At 44.4% G+C, this 13,118-nt stretch overlaps 1 protein-coding gene across 6 annotated transcripts in view; it reads left to right on the plus strand.

Moving 5' to 3' along the window:
• Window positions 1–8,912: 8,912 nt before the first annotated feature.
• The window catches only part of LOC147903288 (uncharacterized), a 132,233-nt gene continuing 128,027 nt past the window's right edge, over window positions 8,913–13,118 (plus strand). For 5 of the 6 annotated variants that reach the window (XR_015540764.1, XM_087372515.1, XM_087372516.1 and 2 more), the window contains exons 1-3: window positions 8,913–9,393; window positions 9,504–9,562; window positions 9,649–9,713. Coding sequence is in view for 5 of the 6 variants with exons in the window: in XM_087372515.1 (XP_087228641.1) it covers window positions 9,141–9,393; window positions 9,504–9,562; window positions 9,649–9,713 (377 nt within the window). In the remaining variant the exon portion in view is untranslated. The remainder of the gene's footprint in view (window positions 9,394–9,503; window positions 9,563–9,648; window positions 9,714–13,118) is intronic. The other variant, XM_087372519.1, reaches the window with a different exon arrangement.

Genomic DNA, 13,118 nt, shown 5'->3' on the forward strand with positions numbered 1-13,118 from the left:
GAATCGCAAGAGGCCATTTCGTCACCATTGAGGTTACAACATGTAAAGTGCTGCAAGCTGGTATCTAGTGGCCAACGCTCTTCGGAGATGCGACCGAATTCATCAAATGATGTGACCCCTGCCAGCACATCCAAATCCCACATAGGGCAGACATGATGCCCCTAACCAGGATCCTGGCTGACCAATCCTTCGAGAAGTGGGGCATCCTCATTGGTCCCACCATAAACCCAGCTGCTAAGGGGAACAAGGCTCGATACATCATCCTAGCCACCGACTACTTCACCAAATGGGTAGAAGAAAGGGCCACAGTAAAGGCTAATGCAAGATCCACCACCAAGTTCTTATATGAACACGTCATCACACGGTTTGGATGCCCGTTGGAGTTAGTCAGCAACCGAGGAACCCACTTCCTCAATGAAACCATAGCAATCCTAACAAGCGAGTTTATGATCATTCATAGGAAGTCAACGCCATATTACCGCAGAGCAAATGGCTTGGCCGAAAGCTCCAATAAAACTTGCTGTAAGATTATCACATGTACGGTAGAAGCCAGTCGCACTAACTAGGCGCATAAGCTCATAGCAGCGTTATGGGCCTACAAGACCTCCTACAAGGTGGCAACACATTGTACCCTCTTCAAGTTAGCCTTTGGGGTAGAGGCAGTAATGTCAATGGAGTATGTAGTACCTAGCCTCCGCCTTGCCACCATAAAGGAAAGACTCACGAAAAATGCACACGCCGAAAGGCTAGTTGACCTCAAAAAGCTAGAGGAGACAAGGCTGCAAGCAGCCTATGCTCTCCAAGGAAAAGGCCCGACGTAAAAAATGGTTCGACCACAACCTCAAGAACAAGGACCTGGCAGAAGGAGACTTGGCACTCCTGTACATTGTTCGCAACACCAAACGTAAGCTTAAGTACCGAGGTATGGGTCCTTACCGTGTAGTTGAGATAACCCCCCAAAGGGCATGCCCAATAGCCACCCTTGATGGGACGAAAATGGATGGCTACCTAAATGGAAGCAAATTGAAAAGATACTACAAACCACTCACTATCTCGACCCTTCAAGCCGTGCTATAAAGAAAAAGAGCTCAAGGTAGAGGTGGCCAGGATGAAGCACCATGCCATTGAGGAAGCCAAAATCCATAATGCTAAGGTTCAACAGCGTAGACAAATGACCCTTTTTACGGCAACGATTGAACATATTCAACTAATATATGAGCTAACAATAGAGCTAGCTAGGTTGCTTGTTCAGCTAGGTACCACGCATGCACATCAAAGCACTCGTGGACCTAGGATCGAGCCACAATTTCATCCTCCGAGAGGTATGGGAGAAGCTGCAGGTACCCCTAACCCTCACTATTGCCTCAATAAGAGCTATAAATGGCCAACTCCTGCAAACCTTGTGTTATGTAACTCTAAGTCTAATGGTTGTTTGCCAAGCTGGGGATATACGCTTTTATGTTCTCCCGAAGAACAGATAATTTTAGGAAGAACCTGGTGCTACGCCATCAATCGCCAAGTCAACTGGCACGCCCAAACTGCTTCGCTTACCAATGATGATCAAATGGCGGTAGTCCCGCTATGCAGACCAAGTCCCCCCTCTTTGGCCCGACCTCATCGATTCACGAGATAATGAAGCAACACAACAAAGACGATTAGACGACCCAGCTTCCACCAGCACACGCACAAGAGAGGAGCCTCGTGCTCTCCCTCCAAGAAGAGATCGAAAGATAGCATGCCACTGGCCACTCGGAGGAGTCAGGGTTGAAGACCACGAGTAGAGTTCACGATGTATCGAGAGGTGTCTACACAGTTAGCCACGTATACACTAGCACCACGCACCATCACCCAAACCCTCCAAATGCACTTCGATGCACTTTGGGCACAAAACCTCACCTTCCACCTAGACCTCACTACTCCACTACCGCCCAATGCCCTTCAAACCATTTCGCTATAATTCTGACCACTGCCGCCCCATCTTAGCCATGTCGTATTTTTCTTTTGACCTTCATCCCACCTCCCTATCTCTTCTTTGCCCCTCTGATCTCTAAACCCTATCCTCCCATCCCATTCTTCTCAATTTTCAAGGCTGGTGCTGCATCATCACTGAGTCCCCTGTGGATGATGAAGTGATGCAACTCGCAAAACTCGAGGAACTCACGCCATGGATCTGTACTCTGGAAAGTCTGCACGCAGACATAACTTGGATGCAGACCTATGGCCGAGTCTCCATATTCCAAGCTCAAGGACACCTTGCGGCCTACTGGACCACCACCTCTCGGAATAATAATACTCTTTAATTGGGTGCTACAAGCTCTCCAAGGCTCATTTGAGTCCTTGGTGAGCAATTTTGAAACAATTCATGTAGCATACCCTGAAGAAATAACTGAGGATGAAGAATAAAATGCAATCACCCTCTTTCATACCACTGCCCCCCTGTAGATATTCCATTACCACCTCCACTAGATCCCGCCCAACCCACCCAACAAGCTACCCAACCTCCTCTCCCTCAGACAACACTGCTCGAGTACTCATCCAATGCCTCCAACACCACCACCGCACAGCACAGACCCTACCCATCCATCACCTCCAACTCTTTGATCGACCTCCCTGATGAGGCATTCAACACATTGCTCAAAGCAACCCATTTTGTACAAAGCACCGATGCCACAACTACTACAAGCCCCCCAAAGACAGAGCCAATGCCGTTGGCTGATGACGAAGCTCCGCCATCCCCACCAAGGTCTCCTCCTGAAGATATTCATTGGTGTCCAGACTTGCAGTACTTCCGAGAGTTGCCAGATAGTGCGCCCATGCACCATTGGAAGCACCAACTCGAGGGCTCCAACCTCCATCTCTTACGAGATTCTGGAAGTGCTCCCTCTCACACTGTTCATAATGCAGTCATTCGACGACTGGCAGCAAGCGCATCCCAAACGCACAAGAGGAGGATACAACTTTGCCCCCGATGCCCCCGTCCCTGTGACTGAAGCAGATGCCGTTCTACAGCCCAATTGGCAACTCCCATTTTTTAAGCTAGAGAAATTTTGGCACTACTACCACAGCGCGCCCATCGATTGTCGAGTCCACCCACTCTATGGAACAACGTTGAACTTGGGCCGCCTTTTGAGCTCTCCAACAATAGGACCCCAATGTGTTGTATAATTTTCCAAAGTACAACTGCCCAAAAGAAATGATGTAGGAAGGTTTTTCCTTTTGCTTCCAGTCATTCAATGACACCTACGGCTCCGTAGATCCAGCCATCGTCGTCGTCGTCCACTTCAATCGCCTCATCCTCTTACTACTCTGCGATCTTCCTGCCCACATCCGCCCCATCGACGATCGCATTCACAATCTAACCAACCAGATTGTCTTCAACCCCGACGTCGGTCCATCTTAGTTCCAAGCCCTCCGCCTCTACCTACACATCCGCAACCTCCACGGGCATCACCTCCGCACTTACGAGGATATGCATGCCACCCATTTTTGGAAGTACCGCTCGTACCTCACTCACCTCATGTCCAAGCAGCTGGACCGCTACGCTATCCTACAGTCAGTCCTCTCCACCACCCTCCTCCAGTGCGGCTGACCCGAGGATGGATTAGCAACAGGAAAGGGGGCATGTTAACAACTGCCAAATGCAGGGTAATCAATGAGTAAAGGTGACCAAGAAAATGATCTACTTCGACAAGACAAGCTCAAGGGAGTTTGATACCCAAATACACCAAGGTCAAAGATTACAAGCAATCTGCACATGGAAAGAGTATAGCTCAAACTCAGGGAGTTTGATCCCCAAATACACTAAGCCCACCCAAAAGTCCAAAGATTCCAGGCAACGTGCATAGGTTATATGTTCCAGCTACCCCCGCTCGAAACAAGGAGGTGTTAGAACAAGGAGATGTAAACTTTTGGACCACGAAGAGTGCATGTGCCTTGCACTGTTCAACTCCACATCCACATGAAATAGTGACACCAACAAAAATAGCCCCGAAAGAAATACAACTCAAACTCAAGGAGTTTGTTCCCCAAATATTCCAAAGAAAAGGCTTCCTAGAGCGATATTCAGGATTACCTTTGAGTGTCGCATGGAAGCCTAACCTCGTCACTCTAAGTTTTGAGCTGCGCTCATGAGGTTCGAACACCAAACAGGTGAAGATGTAAGGGCGCCCAGGGAGTTTGAGCCCCAAATCACCCGAGCCTAGGAGTGGTGAGGCTAACACAAGTGCTATTTGGGAACCAGTTAGGATCACCTCCTAATACTAGGTTTGTCCCAAGCGCTTTAATATGGTTAACACAAGCGCTATTTTTGCTAGTATGGAGAGTCGGTAAGAATAGCAATATGCCTTGGTGCCCTATGAGCCCAAGAGCCCATGGTTGTAAAGTGAGGGAGAGTGCTAAGAAGAAAAAGGGTTGGCCCTCCCTTCAAAAGGTGACTTGTATAAAAGGCCAAAAGTTTGACTTTGGTCTTCATTGTTGTTTGCATAAGTTTGAATACAAGCTCCCTCTTCTCTTCCAAGAGAGTTTTTTGGGTGTTCTCTTATTTCCATTGTAGTGCCTTTGTGGTTGTCACTCCATCCCAATGTCACTCCCATCTGCCGCCCGTCCAATTGCCGTCGCTCCCATTCGTTGCTGGTCCGATTGCCAACGCTTTTGTCCATCCACCACTCCCGTCTACTGCTCCTGTCTGATTGTCGTGTCTGATTGTCGTCTGCTCATGTCCACTCCTGCTAACCCATTAGTCCACGATTGCCCCCTATCCCCGCCCACCGTTAAGGGCAGGGGTAATCCCCCTCCCCTTATTTCTTGGCGGCCACGGTCGCCAGGGGAGGAAGAGGGGGAGGTAATCCCCCTTTCCTTATTCACTGGAGGCCATGGCCGCCAAGGAATAAGGGAAGGGGGAGGTAATCCCCCCTTCGGTTGTCCTCTCCCTCCCCCCCATGCCACTTTGCATACAGGTCAATACCACCTAGGTTGATGCCCATGCAAAGTATTGTACCCATCAGATATGATTAGCATTATAGACCAGGCATTAAACACCATTTTTGCCTTAGTGTCATGAACAAGCATAAAAAAACACGGTCCTAGGTGTGTTATTCGAACAAGTACTTATCGGATTGGTGCACCACATTGCATGCAACTCAATGCCACCTAGGTTGAGGTGTGTGCAAAGTATTGTGTCCATCGGTTATGCTTTGCATGGTCGATCAAGCATTAAACACCGATTTTGCCTCAGTATGTGCACATCCGTAAAAAAACACACTCCTTGGTGTGTTATCCGAACAAGTACTTATCGTATGGGCGCAGCACATTGCATGAAACTCAATACCACCTAGTTTGAGGTGCGTGCAGAGTATTGTGTCCATCAGATATGGTTTGGATGGTCGATCACGCATTATACACCGTTTTTCTCCTAGTGTTATGCACCATCGTCAAAAAACACGCTCCCAGGTGTGTTATTCGAATAAGTATTTGTGGGATGGGTGGACACTTTGCATGTAGGTCAATACCACTTGGGTAGAGGCCCATGCAAAGTATCGTGCCCATCGGATATGATTTGCATTGTCGACCAAGCATTAAACACCGTTTTTGCCTTAGTGTCATGCACAAGCATTAAAAAACACGGTTTCCAACAAGTACTTATCGGGTTGGCATGCTACATTGCATGCAACTCAATACCACCTATGTTGAGATGTGTGCAACGTATTTATGGAGTAAAGGTTAACATTCATGGGAACACAAGAAGGCCCAAAATAAGAGCCTCAACGATCTTGGCAACATCAATAGACTAGATTCATGAAAATGCTTTACCTCAACCCCATCTATCTAAAATGTATCTTCCGATAAGTTTGATAAAAAACATAGTGTTTAAGTCTATTGGAGAAACACAGAGTCAAAGAAGGCATGCTCTGACATCTTTTCACAATTTGTATACTCTTTGGAAGAAGAACTTTGTACATGTTAAAATCCCAAAAAGGCAAAAGATGTCAAAGTGCAATGACTGTGATGATCTAAAGCGATCACTTGAGAGTGCAACGTCTCCAGAGAGAATTTCATCATGGACTTGTTCGGCATTCTAGACTAAAATATGCATTTTGGAAGGAGCAAGCTATTTCTCATCCAAATGAGTACATGTGCATTATTGTAGATGGTATTACCTTGATTCATTAAGACTCCACCTAAGCTACAAGGAAAATACTTTTTAAAGACACATCTATGTGGAATGTAGTGCATGGATTTAAGTTTTTTGCAGACATATGGATTGATTCCTTGCATCCATGATAGCAATCAAGTTGTAACATTAGTTATGAAGGCAATTCACATTGTACATGCAAAAAAAGGTCACCTACCAGCAAATTTGAGAATACAGACAGACAATTGCGGATGAAAGAATAAGAATGTACTCTTTTTTGCATTTTGCTCAATGCTAATAGCTCATCAAATCTTCAATGAGATTGAAGTTGGGTTTTTGTTGGTTGGACACACACATGAGGATATCGATCAGGTTTTTAGCATAGTCTCGAGAGAGCTAAAACACAAGGACATGGAGACGATGGATGACTTGATAAGAAAATGTGGCAGGCAAGTTGGTGGCCGCAAGGAAGGTACACTATGCTCCATGGTTGAAAGGATGTATGATTGGAAGAGCTTTATTCTACCTTTCATACAAAACGGTAGTGATGCCCTAATTGGTCATAGCGCTCCACACTACTTTTGCTTTTTCTTAAAGGATGAAAAACCAGTGATGCAGTGGCAACACTATTCTTTTGATACAACATGGGAACCCGAAGAACCTTACTGTCTCTTAACTTCAATTCTAAGCAAAGAAATGCATCCAGTATGGGCTCCTATAAAAGAATTCAACGAGAAATCTAACGGTGAAATAGAAGGCTTAAAATCTTTTATTACATAGAAATAGGAAACGCTTCATAGATTTTCTAATTGGAAGCCCTCTTGGAAGGAACACATTGCTGTTGTAATTAAGAAGACCTATCAATTGACAAACGACCTTGAGAAAATGCAAGCAGATGATGCTAAGGCAAAATGGCCTTTATTTTGGCCAAATGTTGGTTACGACTTGCACCCATCATTTGATGTCTTTGAAAATGAGTTTGATTCACTACTCCCACATCCATATTATGGACCGAGGAAGAGAGAGTTTATGCCAGAAGTAGACATTGACATCCACTATTTTGTTGCAGTTCGACCATCGGACGATGAGCATGAGAATATTAAGTTATGGGTTGCAAAAATGGTGGACGTGAGCATGGATGACCAGGGAAAAGTTCCAACATTTACAACAATATGGTATGAGCCAAGGGGTAGGAAGGAGAACCAGGATAACAATACATTGTATATTGGTTGTTTGAAAAAGGAATGGGTCTCAAACCATGAAGTAGTTTCAGAGCTTTCCACAGAGACAGTCATAGTATCCTAGAAATCAAGGACACAGAAAACAAGGAAGCACATGGGATATGATGTAGAAGAAAAAATAAGAATACCGCTACCAATTATTTCGCACGTTACAGAGTTTTTGAAGATGCTTGCTAAGGAGAAAGTAGAAGGAGATAGCGCAAATGAAGAATGCCCATGACAATACCATAATACCATTCAAGCATCAATAAAGACTCCAAATGACGGCGTTCATACGAGATTGAATGAGGATGGCATCCAAGCAACAAGTGATGATGAATCAGACATTCAAACAAACAAGTGTCAGGATTGCCCATTTGTACTTAACACATTTGTCAAGGCAGAATTGAGTTATTGAAAAAGCTGCGTGTCAGACTCCTTTGTACAAAGGCTCATGGACATCGATATTTCTTGTAAATATATGACAATGTAAAATTGCAAGCATTACTATTACTATTTTTGGTGCACATTTAAATAGTCTTTCATATCTCTTATCTATTTTCACCTTTAAATTTTTTGGGACTTTAAGAGTATTATAGTTTTCTACATGAAATTTTAAGTGCATTCTTTTGAATTAAATTATATTAATAAGTCTTTATTTTGAAAGTGATTTTTTATGGATTTAAATTAACTCATGATTTTTCTTAAATGTGAATAGGATTGTTAAAAACAAGAAGTACAAAACTAGGATTTAATTGAAGTTTTTGCATTAGTAGTACACCATTATAGAGACAGATTGTGAAATTTATTATGTGAAAATGATAGTGCCAAAAAGTGAACTCTTGATTCTCGAATGAGATTTTCATGAAGTAAACTTTTCATTTGGGAATGATTTTTGGGATTAGTCCAAGAATAGGCATATGAGTTCAAAATTAATGAAATAAGTATTTATATATATGTGTGTGTGTGCGCGTGTATGTGTGTGTGTGTGTGTAAATAATTTATATATATATATATATATCTCTCTCTCTCTACTTCTATTCTACTTGGCCATGCGTGCCACCTCACTGAGGTTGACATGCCTAGTGTCGCACGCGCTGTGATCACTGATTTGTCATGCGCTGCGCTTGCTGATTTGCCATGTGTAGCCTTGTGTGTTGTCTGTTGTCATGTGCCCTGTAGCTCTGTCTCCCTATAGCTTTGCCTCGTTGTAGCTCTATCCCCCTACAGCTCTCGCCCATTGACTGCAATCCTGACCCCCTTCAGTCTGGCTGCTTGCTTTCTGTTGCCACGTGCCTCTGCTCTTCGCCCCTGACTGCGCTCTGGCTCTGATAGCTTGTGACCCTTTGAGTCTTGAATCCCTCCACTCTAGCCACGTGGCACGTTTTGCTGCTCTCTGCCCTCCCCGTGCCATATGGTACGCTCGCATGTTTGTGGTTTTGGCCGCCACGTGTTCTCTCTCCACGCTCAGGTGTGCACGCCCAGTCTGCCTCTTGCATTGCCACTTGGTGCTCCAACATGGGAAACTCCCTCTTCTCTCCTCGAGCCTCTAGAATCCATCCCGAAACCTTCAAATCTCTTCCACGTCAAAAGGTTTGCTAATAGCGTCTCTTAAGAAAAGAAGAAAAGAAGAAAAGAAGAAGGAAAAGAAGAAGAAGAAAAAGAAAGAATAGAAGCTGTTACGTGCTATACTTTTGAGGGAGGAGAAGAAGAAGAAGAAGAAGAAGAAAGAATAGAAGCTGTTACGTACTGTGACTTGCTACACTTTTGGGGAGGAAGAAAGGCCAGCCATGGCTTCCTGCTTCTTCCCCCCTTCCATCTATGTGACACCTTGCAAATCATGCCGCCACATCACCATCCCCTCCCAGACTCTTCCTCAATGGAAGCCATCCCAACCCTTCCCTCCCACCGGTATTGGCACCTTTCGAAGCTCACTAACGAAGATCAATCTCTGGACACCCCACCCATGGTCCATACTCTGCTCTGCATCAGATCTCAATTCGTTCTCAAAGTTCAAGCCCGACATCCCACGGAAGCAAGGACGTAAGCTTTCCATCTCATTCTTGTTCTTCTTTTTGTGAGACACAAGCCTCTATGCTTTGTACTTGAATGCAATGCAGCTATCTCAGTGGCTCGCTCTTCTCAATGCGCAGAAAATTTGATGCGAATTGCGGGTTTCATTGGACTATCAACGATCCTGAGCAAAATAATTGTACCCAACAGTCTGCTCTTTTGAAGCCTTTATCACCTGTGTGTGTGTCTTTTCCCAACAGCGTATTTGACGAGTGTAAATTTCAGGGTTTACTTCGAGAGACTTTGTTGGCCGCGGTATTTGGAATGGGTCCAATTGTTACTGCATTCAAGTACGTTTTCCTGTCATCTATGCCCTTTTAACTCAATAAAAGAAATGTTAACGAAACGTGACCATACCTCTTTACTTTACACGATCGTTCATGCTATTTACAAAAGAGAGGCCTCTTAAGGTGGAACAAAATCTTATATTTCAATTATACTATACTCCGCTTGGATGGCGTTGTGCCCCGTGGATAGTAAGACTTGAAGGAAACTCTCCATTCTGAAGGTCGGCAGTTTTTCGTTCTTTCTCCGACCTTATCCTTCCAATCTTTGACCTTTGCAAAGATTTTGATTTGTTTGGAAGAAAATAACTCAGATGATACAGCTGTAATCATTAATGAAGGCGAGGAAATATATTGTGCAGGAATAGATCCTTTTGTATCTGCCGGATTGCACCAACTCAGGGAGGCAGTTATGCAATGCCTGGCACATATATGAGCTGCTTGTTACAGTTGGAAATCCATCCTTTTTAGCATGTGTGCGTGTCTTGCTAATCCTAGACTAGAAGACTTTAATGTGATGAAGACCGCCCCCCTCGGTTTTCATTTGCTATTGCCTATCTTCATGTTGTGCTTAGTCATAGGAGAGATTCTTGCAAATGTTAGGAACATAAAGAACGTTTCTTCAACTGAGCTGGCGGACACTCCTTTAAATTGCACACTTCTTGTTGTCACTTGTTGAGATATGGTGCCATGAGCACATAATTAGAGGCAAAGATATGGTCTAGGAATGTATTAAAGTAGCCACCCAAGGATGTGGACTACATGATGTGAAGATGTGGATCAAGGATATCCACGAGGAGAGATGTGGATCAGAGGATCCCACAAGTATTGACTATTCTAAGGGCACTCTCTATATAAGAGGCCTATCATGTATTGTTGAGAAATGCACATTCACTCAAGATTCTGTTTATGAGTTCAAGCTAATCTATCTTGGAATCTAATTGACTTGAGGTACATGTCATGAGCACTCTCTTCATCATATTTCCACATAGGTCCATCTACCTTAGAGCGCTCCATAGATCCTGAGGCATGCATGTTTTCTCATGGTATCAGAGCTTAGGTCTAGTATCCTAGATTAGTTATATGCACGCCTTAAGAACTCGTGAGTTCTCGTAGTTTTAGAGTAAGGTTCTTAGAGAGTCTTCAATTTTTTTTTTTGGAGTTCCTTCTTGGTTTTTTATGTGAGGTCTCTTTGTAGAGATTTTTTGTAAGGTTGATCGCGTGTATTGTAAGGTTCTTTGACGGAGATTTGTGTCTAGCTCCTTCTCTACTTCTTAACAGCAAGCCAAAGCTTTTAACAACAGAAGAGGCAGCCCAACCAATAGCCGCCAACAAGAGGCAGGCGTCTCGTTGAAGTGCTAGTCCATCGCAGTTCCGACTCCAACAAAGCACACGGATGCATCAATCAACTAGCGCTGCAACAGAGCTTCTCCTACCGACCGGATAGTAGCGCTAGCTCCAACAACATTTGCAACAATGATCCTTCATGTGAAAGTCGGCCTCATCCACACAAAGCAAAAAGGCAGCAACTTCCTACAGCTAGTGAACAAAAGGACTCTAGTGCTAAACGGATAGAGGAGACTCAGGCAACGACCCGGCACTCAGCTACCATAAGAGACTCCACAGAGCTGCCTACGCCCACCGACCTTAGCAGCCGCCTCTCCAACACAACCCAAAGGCTACGACCTCCTTCAACGAGATCCACCAAACGTCAACAGCCGCTCATTAGCAACCAAACGGCTCCTTTCATCCTCACGCTACAGCCAAGGCTCCACGAGACAACTCCAAGGTTCCATGACACGGCAGACCAATAGGAAACCGTAGATGGAATTTTGCTCTTGCACCTCCCGCGCGCCAACCTACGACCTCTGCTCCGGATGTCCATCAACAAGCTCCTAGCTCTAGCAAAAGCTTTAACAATTCAGCGCCAAAGTGACTCTCCTAGACAGCTGAATAGTCAACCTTGCCATAGCTTCTTCCAATGACTACCTCGCCGACCACAACACTCAAGCGACCTACGTCCATGGCTCAAGAACAACTCCTAAACTTCATCTACAAGCCCTCTACAACGATGTTGGCAACCACAAACAAAGTCGTCGTCCTCCATGCGACACCGTCTCTGTGCAGATCTATCCAGAAGCCCAAGGTTTAACAACCTTAGGACACGTGGAATTTCCACATCATCATCCATGTGGCAGATAAGACTCAATCTTGGTCTAGTTAACTTAACCCACCATGGCTAGAGTTAGGGTTAGTTATGCCACATCAGCATGCACAGTCAAAGTGCCACATAAGCACATAGACCCTTACTAAGCACAGTGTGTAAGCAGCATGTGACTCCCTTTGCCACATCATTAAAGGCCTCTTCACAGAAACTTCGACAAGCCGTAACTTTCAATCCAAGAAGAATTCGCACGCGCTCAGAATCATTGTATGCAATTAGACACTGCCAATATTGAAAGAAATCAATTGATAAGACCTTTGTAACAAATGACAAATCAAAGCAATAATGCACACATCGCTGTCATAAGCATGCCAAAAGCACAAGTGCATGAGATGACAATAGCACAGAACATGGCATCCACACATAAAGCATAAAAGGCATAGGAAGAACAAAGCATCATGCATCAAGCTACATCAAGCAAAGAAGAGAATGCCATCAACAACATGTATTGAAAAGCAAAAGCCTTTCCACCTTTAGCCTATATTCTTGTAAATCAAGCCTGATTACCTGCAAGTAGCCATGTAAGCACTCAAGGGAGGTATGGACATGTAAAAGCCACACTTGACCACCTTATGTAGCAAGGTATACACTAAGGGGAGGTGATGGAATGTAAACTCACATCTCACCACCTTGCGGTAGCCAATGGATCATGGCACTAAGGGGAGGTGTTGAGATATGATGCCATGAGCACATAATTAGAGGCAAAGGTATGGTCTAGGAATGTATTGAAGTAGCCACCCAAGGATGTGGATTACATGATGTGAAGAGTGGATCAAGGATATCCACAAGGAGAGAGGTGGATGAGAGGATCCTACAAGTGTTGACTATTCTAAGGGCACTCTCTATATAAGAGGCTTATCATGTATTGTTGAATAGAGAAATGCACATTCACTCAAGATTCTGTTTATGAGTCAAAGCTAATCTATCTTAGAACCTAATTAACTTGAGTTACATGTCATGAGCACTCTCTTCATCATGTTTCCACATAGGTTCCATCCACCTTAGAGCGCTCCATAGATCCTGAGACACGCATGTTTTCTCATCATCCATTTCCAATGAAGAGTTCAGCTGTGGACTTAAGTTTCTAGGTGCCTGTAGTATTGCATAGATACAATAGTTCTGCACACAAAGTATGAATTGATTCAAACTAGCGTCATTTCTTCTCTAGCTGGTGCAAGTGCCATGTG

Source organism: Dipteris shenzhenensis, chromosome 3, assembly GCF_047967505.1.
Source record: "Dipteris shenzhenensis isolate YYH24624 ecotype China chromosome 3, Dip_SZ_1.0, whole genome shotgun sequence".
Taxonomy (NCBI): domain Eukaryota; kingdom Viridiplantae; phylum Streptophyta; class Polypodiopsida; order Gleicheniales; family Dipteridaceae; genus Dipteris; species Dipteris shenzhenensis.